Consider the following 15,118-nt stretch of genomic DNA (forward strand, 5'->3'; position numbering starts at 1 on the left):
TCTGGCCCATCTTATGACTTTGTACACCCTAGTATTGATGCACTTGTGTAGGCTAACAGGTGCCAGGTTTCAGCAAGTTTACTTCATATTAAAATGCTGCTTCAGGGGCTTTTCCACCCTAATCAGGATACTTTTCCCTGAAAAAACACATTTATTGTGGTTTTAGTCAGTTATTAAACATGTAAGTCAATCAGCAGCTTCAGTGCAAAGAATCCGTATCAGACTTCTATCTTAAAAGGTACTTCCAAAACGTATGTTTTGTAAATGGTTTGCAAGGCAAAAGATAACTTAGGCTGCTGCATCAATAGCTTCCACTTTAGTGTGGTGTGGGGATGTCAGCATAAATACACAGGAGTGAAATTGTAAGGAAATTGCACATGCAATGACAGTGAGTGGAAGACTGACTAAGAAACGAGGCATACTGTTGAAATTGCACTTATTTTTCATAAGACACCTCAGGCTGTTCATCAGTTTTGTAAATGGAACAGTTTCAGAGTTGTACTCAGTAGTGTAGTGGCAATTTATGAGGTGGATATATGGTCCTATATGTTCCAATGGCTTTTTGGCTGAGAGGCAGGTTAACTGTAAATAACCTCAAAAACAGCTGGGTATAAGCTGTATACCTGCATATACCCTCCTCTACACTGTTAAATCTGAGAAATTGACTTAACTTTAAAAAAAAAAAAAAAAAATCTAGTAAAATGACTTCCTTGAAAAATGTAAGTTAATATAACTAATAATTCTAATCAATGTTTACTTTATATCTAATATAGTATAGCTTATGTTTTCTTCAAATTTAGTTACATTTACTTAATATTGCAAAGTTGTTGCAACTTAAAAATAAACAGTTTGATTAAATCAATCTTTCCAAGTGTTTGCAACTTCTGCAAATCAAGTATACTATGCTATACATCTATATTCTGCTGGTTGCATACTAGTCAGTCATATTTGTATTTTCTTTAACATGTTAAACAAAAAGGTTGTGTCATTTTTAAGTTGCAACAACTTCACAAAATTAAGTAAATACAGCTAAATTGCAAGTAAGCTTAATACTAAGATATAAAATACACAGCAATTAAGATCTGTAGTTATATTTACTTGACTTTTTCAAGGCAATCAGTTTCATTTCATTACTTTATTTCCACATATGAATATTGAAAATTTATATAATAATACATAATAAAAAAAGAATATGAAGGAGAATTGCCCAAAGCCCCCTCCAGGGGCTTGAAAATGGCACTCTCCAGGCAGCAACTACAAGAAATATCAAGAGAAATCAAATTTTATCAAATATTAAAAGACAAAGACATTACTATGAGAGTGCATCTTCCCACATACACTCACCTGTTTCACAAGGACAGTAAATCTGTCAGGGTCACATTAGCACATTATTTTAAGATAAACTTTTAGATTTTAGTGTATAAAGTGGCACGAAAAGGAAATACTCAAGTAAGGTACTGTAATTAGTTACTCTCCATCCTTGATGTAGTGACGTGGTGGCAAATACAGGCTAACTCAGGGAGAAACAAAATGTTATTTCTAGAATTTCATGATGTTTCCTATGAAATTTCTCTCTATTATTAATATGTATAATTTTATATGAGGAGAGACCAGCAAAGTTGGGAAAATGTGTTTTAAAATGCTGTTTTAGGTGAGTGTAACCTTCACTTCCTCTCTGGCTGTGTGTGTGACTGGTCCTGTGCACACTTGACGACACTGTTGTCGGTGTATGTAGATGGAGCGTAGGGCGGTGGCCGGTGAATGAATGATCAAAGCCTTTTTAAAGGTTTTGGTGGGCGGTGCATGTGCTGTATTTACACGGGGCCGCCCCGCCCTTAGAGCAGGAGATAGAAAAGTGTCTGTGGGCCGGTGGAGGGATGAAATAAGTAAAGGAGATGTGAGCAGACAGGCACAACTCCAACAACTCCACCAAACGCACTGTTACACCTCGTCGGCTCCACTCCTTAGCACCACTCCGCTGTAAGCATCCTCCCTTTTGGACGAGAAGGCATTTTGCGGCGCTGCGTCGGAGCTTCATGGCCGCGACACTCGCGATGAGCGGCGGCGGGCAGGAGGATCCCTTCTATCCGCTGCAGAAGGCGACTCTGCCCGCCGGATTTCCCCTGGAGGACTCGGCGTTGTTCGGCTTGGACTGCAAGATCACAGACACAGACAAGGCTGGACAAAATGACTACACGCAGGTAAATCGACTTTTCACATTAGTGATGTATTTCATTGAATGGGCGTGGCAGATCGGTTGTAGATCCAGGTTGTTGTTTTTTTTTTAATCTGGCCTCCAAATTTCAATCGGCCCAAGCTGCGTGATTATTGCACTATTTGCTGTTTTAAGCAAACAGGCTGCAACCAGCTGGACGTGAAGCCGAGCTGCTCCGCCTGCATTCACCGCATGTTTTCTGTGCCAGCCAGTTGGCCACCAGTTGTTGGTCTCCTCTCCCCCCCTCTCACCATCATACCACGCTGACAACAACTGACTCCAGCCTCGGACAGAAAGCTCCCGGCAACTTTGTCCCCTCAGTTAGCAGGAAACTTGTGCAGCAGAGTGCGATCTAACAGCTGGTAGGATCAGGAGCCTAGAAATAGCAGCCCATCCCCAGACTGCTGCTGCTGCTGCTGCTGCTACTGCTGCAGGGAGGCATGGGTGTTTCCCCATTCCCTTTCATGTTGCTGTTTCATCCTCTGCTGCAGGGCTTCTCTAACTTTTATGCCCGCCTTCAGATTCACAGGAATTAGACCACAAAACAGCATGAACAAGGTATTGTTTGACATGAAGTTGCTCGCTTGGGATGCCAGTATGATAGGCTGCTTCTATATTCTGATCTCATAACTGCAGATGTTCACATTTCCTAATGATTTATTGTGAGAGGTATTATTTCATTTAATTTATTTTGTTAATTAGGACGAGTCACATTAATAAACATTTGTGTAAATGTGGCAGTGTTGGTCAGCTGACTAATTTTCAACTGTGGTCCTTTGGCAAGATGTTTTGAAGTCTATAAAATGATAAAATTCACATGATGAAGACAGCAGGACACCATAAAGACAGAAAAACAAACAAGAATTCTTAAGACAGAACACAAGTCCTACAGAGCAACAAAACAAACAACCAGTACAAAACAACAACACAGCAGCAACAAACAGCAGAAATAGCCACACAGGCAGCGTGAAGCAACAATATCCAGCATTTTAGCACAAACACGTTTTAGATGCAATTTCCACGGCCTGATTCTCAACTGTTGGCCTCACAGCTGGTGGGTTTTTGAGTTCAGCCTTGCAGCCAGAGAGGGAATGTGGCAACTGCCTATTGATGACTACTTGATAAATGTTTTAGCGGTGACTGTGCTATCAAACCTTTGTCTTCTCAAAATAGCGCCCCAGAATAGCTTCATGGTGGCTCACGAGGAGCAGGTCCAAGCTGGATACGTTTAATTTCTCCAAAGTGAACTTTAAGACCAAAAGTGTTTCTTGCTGTCTTTTCATCAACACTCATCCACGCTTTCCCATGTGGATATTAGTCACAATACTGCAGCTGTTTGATCACTGCAATATATGACGTATTTCCATATTTAAAGTGTGAATAAATATGACAGATGTCTTTCTGTATCTTCAAATTCCTAATGACCTTTTTTGACATTGTAATCTTGTAACTTTGTCACAAAATGTGTGAAAAGTTTTTAAATCTGGAACTTAAAATAGTTTGATGCCTAACAGGTGCGGTGGGTTTTCAAAGAAGAAAATACACCTAATTCAATTTAACCAAAGTGAAGACCAAAAATGTTTCTTGTTGTCTTTTTTTTCAACAGGCGAAGTGTGAGATGGACAGGTATCTCTCCCCTCAGTCTCTTCCTCTCCCAGCTCATGCAGACAGCCAGCAGAAGTCCCAGAGAGACAGCACGCTGGATCAGTTCTTCACTGGCGATCACGCTGGGGCTCCCTACACCCTCAACATGAATCTTTACCTCCCTGACGCTGCCTACGTGAGGATGGGTTTATGTCAGCAGGTGCGCCCCCCTCAGCACCAGAACCAAACAGGTCTCACCCAGATCAAAACAGAATCGGTCTCCCCGTGTTTCTCCCCCAACATCCAGCTGCACTGCCCCAACACGACACCCACCAGTAGCTGCAGCACATCTGGACATGGCCCTGGCACTATTGCCATGGAAACCTCAGCCATAAACATGACGTTAACAGGGTTACCAGACTTCACTAGTGTTTTTAACCAGTCGGGAGGCAGCCGCGGAGAAGAATCAGTGCCAGAAGTGTTCATCAAACAGGAAATGTCATCTCAGTTTGATCAGCATGCTCTCCACCACCATGACAACAGCGGCTCGCTGTTTCAGCTACTAAACTCCGGCTTGGACCATCACCATGGCAATGGTATGGAGCCGCAGCATCAGCATCATCATCAGCAGATACAACACACTTCCACTTCCACAATCCACACACCTTTCCATGATTTGCCCGTAGCCTCTTCTGCATCTCAACAAGAGCAGACCGCTAAGCCTTCCTACTGCGGCATGGGCGGCAGGGCGTACACACATCCTCATGCTCAGGCGCATCCCCATTTCCTCCAGCAGCAGGTGCCCTACCTTCCGCCCTCTCCGCCAAGCTCGGAGCCCGGCAGCCCTGACAGGCAGAAGGAGCTGCTGCACACCATGTCTCCTCCGCCCTCATATGCAGCCACCATCGCATCCAAGTTGGCAGGTAGCACCCCTGGACTCGGACCCGGCCCGGGACCAGGCAGCTTAGCTTTGCCGCTCACTACAGGTCCCACGCCAGTCCCGGGCCAAGCAGCAGGCCTTCCCCAAGCACCTGCAACAACCCCAGCACCAACCCCAGCTCAGACCACCGTGCCTGCCCGCTACAACCGGAGGAACAACCCCGACTTAGAGAAACGACGGATCCACCACTGTGATTACCCAGGTTAGAGCAATGACACAGGTACACGCTGCATAAACACACTGTATATGCATTCTTGTCACTGTTGAGTGCATGGCTGTGGTCAGATGACTATCCGGTCACCCTTAAAAAAAAAACAGCTTTATTTTAAGATGCCCGTGCATTTTTAAAAAATTATATGTTGTGTCGGAATGACTTTCCCAGGCCTATGAGTCACAGTTTGTACTACAGCCATGCAGAGCTCACGCTGCACTGGAATTAAAATATTTTGGCAGAGGAGAACATCAATCACTGCCTTTCAATTAACTGTCTGCTTGAAAAACCTACATTGCATTTATCATCTCACAATGACTCGGGCACTGTCAGCTGGAGCTCTCACACATTGTTGTGGCTTTAAAGTCATCAGCGTTATGATTGTGAAATGAACCTGTGCATTGTTATGTGTGTGGGTGTTTTAATTAGAGAGATGCTCTCCTTGAATCACTTTATATTTTTTTCTGTTGCATACAGTCACACTTTAGATAGTTGGCTCTGATTTCAGTTTTACGATGTGCAGCTACTTGTAGGACATGTAATGTCAACCAGCCTGTGGCAGCGTGTAAAATAGGCTTAAGCGGAGCCTCCTGCAGCGTGTTACCACACGTCCGACTTCTTTCGAGTCAGATGGATCAGATCCATCATATCCGCACGAGGATGCATCCACACTTTAGCCATGAGGGTATTAGTCACACTGTTGCAGCTGTTTGATCGTTGTAATACATGAAATATTTCCTTATTTAAAGTATGAATAAATCTGGAGGATGACTTTCTAAATCATTAAAAGTCCCAATACCTTTATTTTTTGACATTGTAATCTTGATATTGTGCATAACATAATGAGTAAAAGTTTAAGTCATCATGAACTCAAAATATCTCATTTTTTTATGTCAAACCAACAAGTCATTGAACAGAAGTTTTTCAGCGGAAAATTGAAATAGCTTTAGTACCAAATAAGAGTAACTTTTTCACACAGTCTTGTTTACTTAAAAAAAAAAAAACTTTAACTATATCTCATTCTAAAACAGCTTCTGTTCCTCATTAGTTCACATTTCTTCCACACCACAGCTCAGTTTATGGGGTGAATCCATATCTGACAGATGAATGATTTGAATTAAACCTCCTGTTTGTGTTTATCTCCCTGTCTGTCATCAGGCTGCAAGAAGGTCTACACCAAGTCGTCCCATCTGAAAGCCCACCTCAGGACTCACACGGGTAAGACATTCCTCTAATTAATGCCGCTTTTTTAAAACGGGGGTGGGGGGACAAAAAAATGTCGCTGCCCACGCAGGACTCGTATTTCGGTATCTGCACTGGCACCGTGTTGCTAGGCAGAGTGTTGTGTTCCTGGCATGTGTGTGTAAATGTATCCTACCCCATTCCCATCCTCTGCCCAATATACTATTCCATCAAAACAGGTGGAAGTGACACACTTCTGCCAGGGGGATGACTCTCAGACTATGTGGTCAGCGCGAGACGTACGGTGCCATCTCTCCCCTGGTGCCTGTTCAGACATCGACGTTTAAAATGCTTTAATGTGCTTGTGTGGCTTGTTTCCCCACTATAAATATATACAAGATCCGCGGATACAAAAATATCTTAGATCGTCTTGTTCCTAATATCTCGGCTTCAGCCATCACTGCGTCCCTTTTCTTTCTCTCAATCCTCTCTCACATTTTAGATTTGAACTATTAGTTTTGGATAAGCAAAGTCAACAAACAAGCGCTTAGGTGTTGGGCCCCACCTCACTCCAGCTAACACAACAAAGCTTCTGTTGATATCTACACATTCCTCGCTCATCTGGATACACACACACACACACACACACACACGACTCACTCTCACCACTTTTACGACCCAGAGTTTTGTTCACTTATGATTCTGAGCTGCTTGTTCAGAACATCGCTGTGGGTGTGCGTGCCTCGCATTTCACTTTTGGGAACATGACACGACAATTAGATCTGGCGTCATTCATGCTGCAGGCTGATTGTGGTTATTGCAGTTATCATAGACCACAAGATGAGGACGCAACACGTAAAGAGGGATGTAGCAGCAACTTCCTTATCCTCTCTGCTGCTTTTGTCAGTCTCGCTTAGTTATTTTCTCCCATTTTTATTCCTCCTATCGCTTTCATTCATCTAATCATCCTCTTCTCTGCTTTGTGCAATCCTCCCACCTTCAACCCCTCCTCCCTATTTCTATCTTTGTCTGTAACTCGTTCTACTTCTCTTATTCAGCTGCTTGAATACGCACTCACACACACACACTCACACACACACACACTCACACACACACACACACACACACACATCCACACATACCTGTCAGTAATCTGTATGAGATGATTCCTAATGCGTTTGGGTCCCCGTGGGAGTTCCCACTCTAATCTCCATCAACATCCATTACCCTGATTGTTTGTGTGTCTGTCTGTGTGTGTGTTTGTCTGTGTGTGTGTGTGTGTGTGTGTGTGTGTGTGTGTGTGTGTGTGCATGGTTCGTGTGTTTGAGAGAACTGAACACTCCTCCCAGTTCACTCTTTTTTTCTGTCTTTTCTTTGTCTCTCCTCATTGTGTTCAGCTTCAGGTGTGTGTGTGTGTGTTTGAGAGAGAGTGTGTGTCTGTGTGTTATCAAGTTTGGTGGCGATGTGGTTAATTTCGTAACAGGATTGCGGTTGTTGTTTTAGTGATGCTGCAGAACATGCTGTGCTTGTTTAAAGGGGTGGTTCACCCAAATAGAAAAAAAAATCACACTTTTTCACTTTGCTCTAATGGTATCCAGCAGGCAGATAGTTTGGGTTTTATTGTCAGGGTTTTGAGATCTACATTTTGATTTTGATGCTTCCACCCCAGTTTAATGAGGTTAATGGAATTATGTTTATAGATAATAGATAGATAGTTTTATAGGTGCATAGAGCTTTGAAATATCACATTTAAACGATTTAACTACCCCCCCCCCCCAAAACTGATGTAATATTAGTCTGAATAAGCCGCATACACAAATTTGTCAACATTTTTCAGGAGTAGTTCCAACGGAAACTTACTAGCGATGTCTGTTGACTATGCAGTTAGGGGGACATTCTTTCTGGAAAAACACACTCTTGTTGAATTAATGTTTGCGATTTGCAGGAGAAGTCTAAATATATTTTACCCTGTTTTTGATTATTAGAAATATGTAAAATTGGTGTTCAAAAGGAGGAGAAGAAGAAGAAGAAGAAGAAAAAACAACCAACCAGACAGCCCAGTTTCCATTAGATTCCATTAAAATCTGCTCATACAGCATTGCGGCTCACATTCAGAACACTCTTTAATCAATTTCACAGACAAGCAAACACATTTGATAACTTGAACTAGGAGTTTATCTCACCCGACCTTTAAAATTCAAATAAAAGGACAAAAAAAGGAGACAAACCAAAGAAAAAAAGGAGAAAATTTTGCTAAGTAAGAATCAAATTCCTTACAAAACTGGCCATATATCTTGAAAGTGACCTTATTGTTTGTCCAGGTTTTACAGCAGGAACCACCCACTAACAACAAAAACAACAACAACAATAATAATAGTAATAATATTAATAGTAACTGAAAGGGTTAGTTTGGATTTTATAAAATGGGGTAATCTAAGATACTAATCCATAGTCAGAGTAATATTTTCACTCCTCTACCTTCCCCAAGAAAGCCCTTTCCAATGGGGAGCTGAAGCCGTTATATTGCTGGTCTAAAGCGGCCTCTTGTTTGTTTGTGCTATTGTGTGACTACATCTTGTCTTAACTTGTGTGGCATCCTTAGCAGTAGTTCAGTTAAGTTTAGTTTATTATTTTATTTAAAAGCAAAACAGTTTGCAATGTTACAAACAAAACATCATACAAAATTTACATTTTGTTGTCCTGGAAAACAGTACGTTGTTCAGCTTCTGTGACAGTTAGAGGAATAAAGCTTATTTGGAAGATTGATACTTCTCAAACAAGACTTGGCTCATTAAGCTGGCAGAGGAGTTTATGTGTAGCAACGTCATCACGCAGAAAGCTTCATCAGGTTTCACATTAAAACGTTTTTAGAATGGCTTGGGAAAAAAGCATTTTGATGCAACCTCAGCCAAAATTTGAATGTACAAATATGAATACAAAAGAAAAACCACTACAGTATTATATTATATAAAATATAAAATTCTTTAAAAGACAAAAAATAACAGACCCACCCTTTAAGCATTATTTTTTCACCAAACAAAGCTAACCACAGTGACAAAGTTCCATACCTGTGTTTCCTGTAAAGTCTTGTTTTTAGGGTGTAATGTACTCATGTTATTAAATTCCTTTTCCTTTCAAATTCAAATTCACCTGTGCTGTGTTTGGGTGGCAGCAGAAATGTCAGAGGCAGATATCTCAAAACCTGGACCAATAAAACCCAAATCATCTGCATGGCTAGATACTACTGGCTGAATAAATCCTTTAATCCCACCTTTGGGCGACTGAACCTGGGTTGGTGGTTGTGCATCACAGGGTGGACGGTTGGGCCTGAGACAGAGACAGGGCTGCAGGAGACAGGTCACACTAGTTTTCACAAAGTGCCTGTGGCTGCAGCTAAACATTATTGGAATGACAGAGTGACAGAGAGAGACAGACAACATCCGTCAATGAGAAAGGCACAGAGGCAAAGGCAGACAATGCATCGTGTTGGTCGTGGGAAACTTGTGCAGCGTGTGTGCTTGATGAATGCCTGTGACAGCGTTATGACTCTATCTGGATTTTTTTGTGAAGCCTGTTTTCCCAGTTCCTCCACCCAACTGTGTGAGTCATGTAACGCAGGGAATTTGTGTCTGTTTTAATAATAATCAGTGTCATCAGTTCTTGTAATCACACATTGACACATCTCTGCTGTTTTAGTGCTGGAGCTACTGTTTGCTTTTTGTTTTTTCGCAGAGAACAGCTGCACTGACTCAGATTTTCTCTTTACTCCCGTCCTGCAGGTGAGAAGCCGTACAGGTGCACGTGGGACAGCTGTGACTGGCGTTTTGCTCGATCTGATGAGCTGACACGTCATTTCCGGAAGCACACGGGCGCCAAACCCTTCCAGTGCGCCGTCTGCTCGCGCTCCTTCTCCCGATCCGACCACCTCGCCCTGCACATGAAGAGACACCAGAACTAGCAGCGTTTGCACACACAAACACTACAAATACACAAGCACTATCTTGACACACATAAAGCACTCACTCCATCTCCCACAACAACGTTACAAGCTGCCTGACGACACCACAGCTGCTCCTGGTGCTGCTATCCGGTACGATAGCCTAACAAACGTGTTGCTCTTAACTCAGAGTGGGACATCTCGGAGGTTGTAAAGTACAAAAGATAACGGCCAGATGAAGTTTCTGGTCTCTTAACCTCCGCGTATAAATTTCTTTGGATGAATACAAAGAAGAAAAATAACAAAAAGAAAAATGGTAGCTCCAAAATGTGTCTCCAGTCCATTTGGACTATTTTGTGCGACTGGAATGAAAGCACTTACAACTCAAAACTTGTACATCTTTTATTTCTGTCCTAACATAGAACAGGCTTCATCTTTTTCTTTTTATAAAGGAGAAGCTGTTGTTTGCAAAACTAGTCAAGCCAAATCTTTGTTTACTCCTTGGTTTGTTAGTTTGTTCATATAACTGGAATATCCAGGTTTGATTTTTTTTTTTTTTTACCAAATCCTTCGGTTTGCACTAATTGGTAATCTTCGTCTACATCTCATTCACCACTGGAACAATCATTATCACCACTGGACTGAATCTCTGTGAACGCTACACAAATCATTGCTGTTCAGATATTAAAAATTGAAGGCATTTATACTCTGGAGAGAGGAGAGATCGTGCGGGGGAAAAATGAGGGAGGGGTGGAGATGAAGAGATAGAAAGATTTTTGTTTTTAGAGAGAGAGGAGAGACGGAGAAACAGAGGAAGGTGGATGGTTGCTAAAGAGCAGCAATTAGGTGATGAATTATTTATGTCGTCTTTTCCAACCAGAGAAATGTAACCCGTAGACATATACCAGAATTCATCAGTTAAAACAGATTTGACTGTATTTGATGCACAAGCTTGAATTAAGCGTCGTTAAAATCCATTTACTGTACATCTGTCTCATCCAGCCTGTTTTAATCTTTCAGATGTTTTAACCAAAGTATCACCTTCATCGTCGACACCTTATTAAGTGCCTCCTTCTCTGATTTTTGTGTTTGTGCTCAGTGGTAGCAGAGCTGTGATCAATGTAGACAGTCCTTTTAAACACACATGGTGCTGTTTATTTTTATTTCTTAATCTATTGAAATCTTGAGGAAAAAAAATCTTTTCAAAATTACAAGGTTTACCCATCATTCATTGTGATTTAACAGCTCGGCTCAGGCCACTTCACAGACATCCTTTTTTTAAATTGAACCAACAGTCAGTCTTTTCTCTGAGAGTTTTCCCGCTCTGACTCTGTACACAACTAACTTGCGATTTGGCTCTATCACTCAATCGAAACATGGACGTATGTTTTGTTTATAGAAAAGTCACATTTTTTCAAGTCTTTCTTTAAACTACATGGCTATATATGTGCATTGCAAGAGTTATTGGTTGCTGCAAGTGTCCCTCGAGAGATAACTGCTTAAAAACAACAAAGATTTTGTCCCCCATCTCATTGAATCAGTCTAAGAACAGATCTCGTTACATCTAAGTCAGTTTGGACAAGAGGAACAACTGCATCCATCAAAAACTTTAATGTAGGGTGAGATGGAGGATGATTATGAAAAGATTGTGCCAAATCTACTCTGAATTTTGACATTTCATATAGATTGGGATTTTACTTTGTTGTATTAATGGTTAGGGCATGTTGCTTCAATAGTGGGGCATGACAGCTCAGTTGCCAAAAGGAAATGTTTCCATTATACGTTCATGCAAACCACAAATATGTTTCATTTGCATGTTTCATGCTTGTCATATCAATGTCTCTAAAGTGACAGAATATATAAGCTGACTATTGCGATAAGGAGGCAGAGTGGAAGGTGGATAGTCACCTAGGCGAGACGCCCACTAAGCTTTAGACCACCGTTTGAAACCATCAACACCAGTTGTTTTTTGGTGACCCACCATTGTTTTTGGCACAGAATCTCCTTATTTTTGGCGGCAAACTGCAGCATTATCAGCCATGTTTGAGCTACTGAATCTGGGTATTTTTCACTGATACAACTCAGAGTTTCCCAGTGGCATTTGAGCCGCCAGACCTGGGTGTTTTCACCGACCCGTGCCTGCTTTTTCAGTGGCTTCTATCCATGTCCATGTGATTTTTTTTTTGTGCCTAAATCTAACCACACCTTCACCACAGCGTTGTTGAGAAAAGTTTCAACGTATCCACTACATATTAATGTATAAATATAATGTGTCTGTTTGCAAAAACATACAATGCAAACATTTTTATGTCAGCTGGGTTGAGAAAGGTTTTCATTTTTGTGGTATTGCAACAGAATTGGCAACTCACCAATTTATTTCTCTCAACAATGTGTTGGTTTATGCGTCATCATCCTGCAAATGCTGAACTCAGATCCAAATAAGTAAAAGTGACTTTGTTCTTAAGGAGGGACAGTTTCTCCCCGTCTTACCCTATATATGCACAAGAGCATTGATTCAAAGCAGACTTGAAAAAATGTGACCCTGTCCTTAAAAATACTCTCAAATGTCCGTTTTGATGTTGTGATTGAGCCTTCGCCTATAACTGTATTTGTTCATTCACTGCAGGTAGCATAAAGATAATATAGCACTGTAATGTATCATGGTAAATCTGACTATTTATTTGATTGTGTAGAAGTGGGGGTTGTATCAGATCAACCATGTTTCTCCCCAGCAAAAATGCCTTAATGTAAATATATGCACTGTAAATAACTATTGATTCTTGTTTTTTTGTTTTTTCCTCTTTTGTTATTATTTTGTAAACAAAAGGGCAAAAAGAGGAAAATGCCCTGCATCCAAAAATATTTGAGCCTTTTTGTTTTTCTTTTGGTTTTGTTTTTCTTGTCAAAGATTTTTTGATGCCATTGTTTTATATATTGTCCTTCCAACAACTTATTTTGTAGATTTGTTTTCTTCCTAGGTAAACGTTCCAAAGACAAAAGTTGTTTTTTTTCTTCAACTGAGTGAAACCGATCCTAATAAAGTCAACTGACACTTTTACAGACGGGCTCTTGTGCTGAAATTTATGGGGAGATTTCTTCTTTTTACCTGCTAAAAAAGGGGGGATTTCAGGGCTTAGTTGTGGCAAAGTATGTGGTGCATCTATTTTTTGTAGTCCATGAGGTTTTTATTAAAGAAATTTTTTCTGAAGAATAAGCCATGCTGTGCAGATAGAGAGTGTGTGGTGCATTAAAACAAGCCCAGTCAGGGCCTAAATGAAACAAATGAGACATAACAACTATAATCTCTTAAAATCTAAACATGTTTCTGTGAAAGTGCTGATCCGCTGTGTCTGGGTTTTTACTGCGGATATGCTTAAAAGTTTCAGCAAAAAGGGAGAGAAGATGTGGAGGAGAGGCAAAGTGTTCTCGTCCAGGACCTGCAAGTAACCTGCAGCACCCTTGCTGATCAATAAACAATAGTTCTTTGATGTCTCAGCAAGAGACAATGAACAAGAAAATAAATTTGACCACCACTCAGGGACCGGAGGGGAATCCCACTGCATCGAAATGGACGTACAAACATGCGCACACACACACACACCATATGTTCTTGATTTAAGTCATAAATGTGACCCAGGGTCTGTGTTGTAATCTACCTCAGATGTCAGAGAAAAGGGAGGTGGAGGGGAGAGAGTGAAAGAAGTGAAATGCAGAACAATCTAAACAAAAGAATCTCTGGGGGGACCCAATCAACCACTTCCGTCCTCCTACATCTCCTCTCCTCCTCCGCTCTTCTGATTTAATTTCATTTTCTCTCCCTCTCTTTGTCTTTCCATGCACCGTATCCCCCTCTCCTCCCTGGTGGAAAGTATTGTATGAAAGTCCAGGGGCGCAGCTCCTCGGGTCAGAGTGGAGACTGTTCTCATAACCTGCTCCGCTCCTCATCTTTTCCCCCTTTTCTTTAATCACACACCTCGTCTCCCTTCGGTCCCCTCTGCTCCATCTTTCTCTCCACCTAAAACTCAAGAGGGGATTTTTTTGATTTCAGTCTTTTTCTTATCTTGATTCCCTCTCTTCCCTCAACTTTTCCAAATTATACTGAATATATAAAAGTGTCGGCTTGCAGGTGTATTTCTGAGTGTGAGAATATTAAAAAGTTAGGATGAATGTCAAACACACACACACACACACACACACACGCACACACACACACACACACACACACACACACACACACACAGTGGTGATGAGTGAGTGGGAGCTACCGGTTCATGTTTTGGATCAACTAAATTAATGTCACACATCTGGAAGAAGGCTCCTGCCTGCTCCACCCTCTGCTGTGCTGCGTTGGTGTGATTCCCAGTTTCCCTTTGTATCTGTGTGTGTGTGTATGTAGGTATAATGTTTCCAGTGCTCCTCTCTTGGAACAGACCACCCACTCGGAAGACCAATAGAAGGACTACGGGGAGCCCGGATAGACACACACACACACACACACACACACACACACACACACACACACACACACACACACATACACACACACACACACACACACACACATAGTCAACATAGTCAACATAGTCCAAAGTCAACCATTCCTAATATTCTCAGAATAGAACATGTTGTTATCAGAGATTCAAGAGATACCAGAACAGCTGACATGCTATCAAAAAGTTAAAAAGATAATATCAGAAATCAAGGAGGGTTTCACTCCAAGACGCTACGTTCATTTCCAAAAATGTAGCCTCAGGTGAACCGTTTGGTAGTTAGAAATTGAGAGAGGTTTGAAACCAAATATGAGAGCCTCATGGTGGCTGCTGATACAGATATATTTTATCTCTATATGGGAGAGGACTGTACCTTTAACTCTTTGAAACTTCAGCAAATTGGCTCAATTTCTTTGAAAAACTTGGGAAGGTGGCAATTAGCAACTAAAAAAGAGATATGTAAAAAGTAAAAGAAAATTACATGAAATGAGTAAAAAAAAAGTGCCAACATTTTTTAAATAGTTTGGTAATAAAATTTTAAGTATGTAATTATAATAAT

The 15,118-nt window shown here is 41.2% G+C and overlaps 1 protein-coding gene across 1 annotated transcript; it reads left to right on the forward strand.

Moving 5' to 3' along the window:
- The first annotated feature begins 1,882 nt into the window (after positions 1 to 1,882).
- Positions 1,883 to 13,127, forward strand: klf5a (Kruppel-like factor 5a). The gene is made up of 4 exons (XM_042502739.1): positions 1,883 to 2,201; positions 3,822 to 4,941; positions 6,109 to 6,168; positions 9,912 to 13,127. The coding sequence occupies exons 1-4, from the start codon at positions 2,037 to 2,039 to the stop codon at positions 10,088 to 10,090; spliced, it is 1,524 nt and encodes a 507-aa protein (XP_042358673.1). The 5' UTR covers positions 1,883 to 2,036; the 3' UTR covers positions 10,091 to 13,127.
- Positions 13,128 to 15,118: the final 1,991 nt, after the last annotated feature.

The sequence above is a fragment of the Plectropomus leopardus genome, chromosome 15, assembly GCF_008729295.1.
Source record: "Plectropomus leopardus isolate mb chromosome 15, YSFRI_Pleo_2.0, whole genome shotgun sequence".
Lineage (NCBI taxonomy): Eukaryota > Metazoa > Chordata > Actinopteri > Perciformes > Serranidae > Plectropomus > Plectropomus leopardus.